Source organism: Panthera pardus, unplaced genomic scaffold (assembly GCF_024362965.1).
Source record: "Panthera pardus isolate Hobbes unplaced genomic scaffold, ASM2436296v1 HiC_scaffold_12, whole genome shotgun sequence".
NCBI classification, from domain to species: domain Eukaryota; kingdom Metazoa; phylum Chordata; class Mammalia; order Carnivora; family Felidae; genus Panthera; species Panthera pardus.
The window spans coordinates 55,128,892-55,131,791 of record NW_026526677.1 but is presented as its reverse complement, the minus strand read 5'-3'; the positions used below and the strand labels follow the sequence as shown (position 1 = coordinate 55,131,791).

General features: G+C 46.4%; 1 protein-coding gene across 1 annotated transcript; it reads right to left on the bottom strand.

Moving 5' to 3' along the window:
• Positions 1 to 506: 506 nt before the first annotated feature.
• LOC109267031 (olfactory receptor 52P1-like) lies at positions 507 to 1,553 on the bottom strand. The gene has a single exon (XM_019449542.2). It carries the CDS (start codon positions 1,551 to 1,553, stop codon positions 606 to 608), a length of 948 nt encoding a protein of 315 aa, XP_019305087.2. The 3' UTR covers positions 507 to 605.
• Between the last annotated feature and the right edge of the window lie 1,347 nt (positions 1,554 to 2,900).

Below are 2,900 nucleotides of genomic sequence, written 5' to 3'. Positions count from 1 at the left end.
AAACATGGGATCCCTAGACTTTGTAATCATATCTACATCACAAATGGGAAATACCTAATGGTTCCTCATCCTTCAGACTTGTGCTACTTATCTCCTTATCAAAGTAAGGATACTATTGAGTGTGGGCTTCTCTCTCCACCATGCTGGGAACCTCTGGTCTCTTAAACATTACCATTGGCTCACAAACTGGCCCTCATACACAGGACAAGAGGAGACCAATGCAAGAGGCAGGCCACTCCAGATGTGTAGGTGGCAGGTTTAAAAAGCAAGGGAACTTACTTATGAGATTTGTGTTAGTGACCCCAAGTACCCACCTGTCAAATCTTAAAAGTTTATAGAGAGGCCTTAACTGGGTTCAGTCATGTATACTGGCCAGATGGGCTCAACAATACCTTACTCTCTCAAGGCTGTGTCCATGGAACAGCTCTCACCGTGGGAATAGCGGGTAGAATGTATATTCCAGGGACGGGCGAAGGTGTGAGGAACCTCCAATTGCCCCAGTCTGGCTCAAAGTTTAACTGGTGGCCACATATTCCCAATGGCCCACTCCAACAATTGCCCAAGCCTAAAGGAAGAAGACAAGGTTCTAGGGTGGGGTTGGAGATTTAAGACTGAACAATGCCCCGCTTCAGCAGTCGGAGGGCCCCATCCCGGATCTGCTTGGTCTTCATGCCATAGATGATGGGGTTGAGCATGGGTGGTACAACAAGGTAGAGGTCAGCCAAGAGGATATGGATGTGCCGGGGCACATGCTGGCCAAAGCGCTGAGTGTAGAATGAGAAGAGCCCTGGTGTATAGAAGAGAAGGATGACACCCAGGTGGGAGCCACAAGTGCCAAAGGTCTTAGCTCTTGCCTCTTTGGAGGAGAGGCCTAACACAGCCCGGAGGATTAGTGTATAGGAGACAGTGATGCAGATGGAATCTGTGCCCACAACTAGCGTGGCAGCAGTAATGCCATAGATGTTGTTTGGCCGTGTACCCCCACAAGCCAGCTTTACCACAGCCATGTGCTCACAGTAGGAGTGGGCCACCACTCGGCTACAGTAGCTCAGCCTTGCCAATAAGCATGTGAGTGGGGTCATGAGGCCCAAGCCACGAAACACAGCAGCAGCTGCCAGCTTGCCCACAGCCTCTGGGGGCAACAATGACCCATAGTGCAGTGGCCAGCAGATGGCCAAGTAGCGGTCAAAGGCCATTGCTAACAGGATACCAGATTCAACAGCTGAAAAGCCATGGATAAAGAACATCTGAGTAGCACAGGCCCCAAAGTCAATCTCAGTAGCATTTGTCCAAAAAAGTGCAAGGAGTTTGGGCACAGTAGAAGTGCAGAGCACCAGGTCAACGATGGACAGCATGCATAGGAACAGGTACATGGGCTGGTGTAGTGCAGGCTCTGATCGCACCACCAGCAGCACTGCCATGTTGCCAAGCACTGCTAGGGCATACATGGAGCAGAAGGGAAATGCAATCCAAAAGTAGGATGCCTCCAGGCCAGGAATTCCCATGAGCAGAAAAGAGTTTGGGTTCTGATGGCTGTGGTTTGTGAAATGCATGGTCAGGTCCAGGTAGGGTAGGTAGAGAAGACCTTACTGCCCTGCTCTGAACCCTAGGAAGCCCTGACAGATGAAGCCATTGGGATTCATTCTTATTCTGTGGCTGAAACTGAAAGGATAGCAGAAAAAATTTGAGTTAGATCTCATAAAAAACATCCAGGATAAGAAGGCTGTATAGCATTGGGAAGTGATATATGGCAGGAGGTGAATTTATCATTACCAGGGATCAAAGGAGACTTTCCACTTAAGTCTGATTCAACAATGTCTAGGCTAGGCTGTAGGGTGAGTTACATGGTTGTAGAACTCACTCTTGTTACTTATCCTCACCATGGAGAATCTTCTATGCCTGTGAACCCAATTCTGCCTTGTACTCTTATTTTCTTCTGATCTGCCTATGTGACAATAAAATAATATAAAAATCAAAGGTCAGGCACATTTGATTTGTGGTTACTTTTCAAGATGGGAAGATCAAGACTGAGAGATAAGAGAAAGCAGAGTGGGGGGGGGTGTTGTTGGATGGGTTTTTCAAGCCACTGAGCCCATGGTTATTCACAGATGAGGCTCAGAACAACAAACACACGGTGAAAGGCTGAGTCTCATGTAGTCTGCTAAAGCCGTAACATTGCCTGGCTTATGTTAGTACTAGAATCCTGTGCTTGTCATAGGTTTCTGGGTGAAACAGGTGAGATCATGCAGAATCGGTCAGTGGTAGATGTCAAGTTAATTTGGCCATAATAGGTGATGTGATAAAGTTACTGAGGAATGAAAACACAGTCTTATAAAAATCAAAGGTACATGAAGAGGGTATGAGAAGTAAATTTTAATCACTGGGAACACAATTGTTAACTGTAAGCAAATATGGAGACCAGTTTGGTCAGATTATGGCATGGAGCTTCTACACATGTCCACCCCATCTCTTTGCCTATTACCCACACTTTCTATATTCCCTGATCTTCCCTTACCTAAAAGTACCTTCTCACTATTCTCTGATCCACTAGCCAGCCAGTAATTGAGAGTTTGAGAAAGAATTTGATTAAAAAGTCAGGAAGGGGATAGTAAAGGGAGAGAAGAGGATGAAAAGGAAAGTTGAGAACAAGACACAGGAATAAACACAGGAGATATTCGGGAGGGAACAGTACCTTTCTCACACTGGTTTCTAATATGATGGGATGTGACTGTGTTCTGGCTGTTAGTGGGAACAGAGAGGGTGGAACTGCTTGAGCCCTCTGGAGATAAGTCCATCTATATCCCTAACCTTAAGCTGCAGTACTCCTTGCAATCCCTTCCATCAGCTATCCATACCCAGAAAGAAAGAGGCAAGAAGGCAAAGGATAAGGTCTTCTCATG

What these genes read in the sequence shown, in the direction of transcription:
- LOC109267031 (XM_019449542.2), bottom strand. Translation starts at nt 1,553, where the DNA reads ATGCATTTCACAAACCACAGCCATCAGAACCCAAACTCTTTTCTGCTC.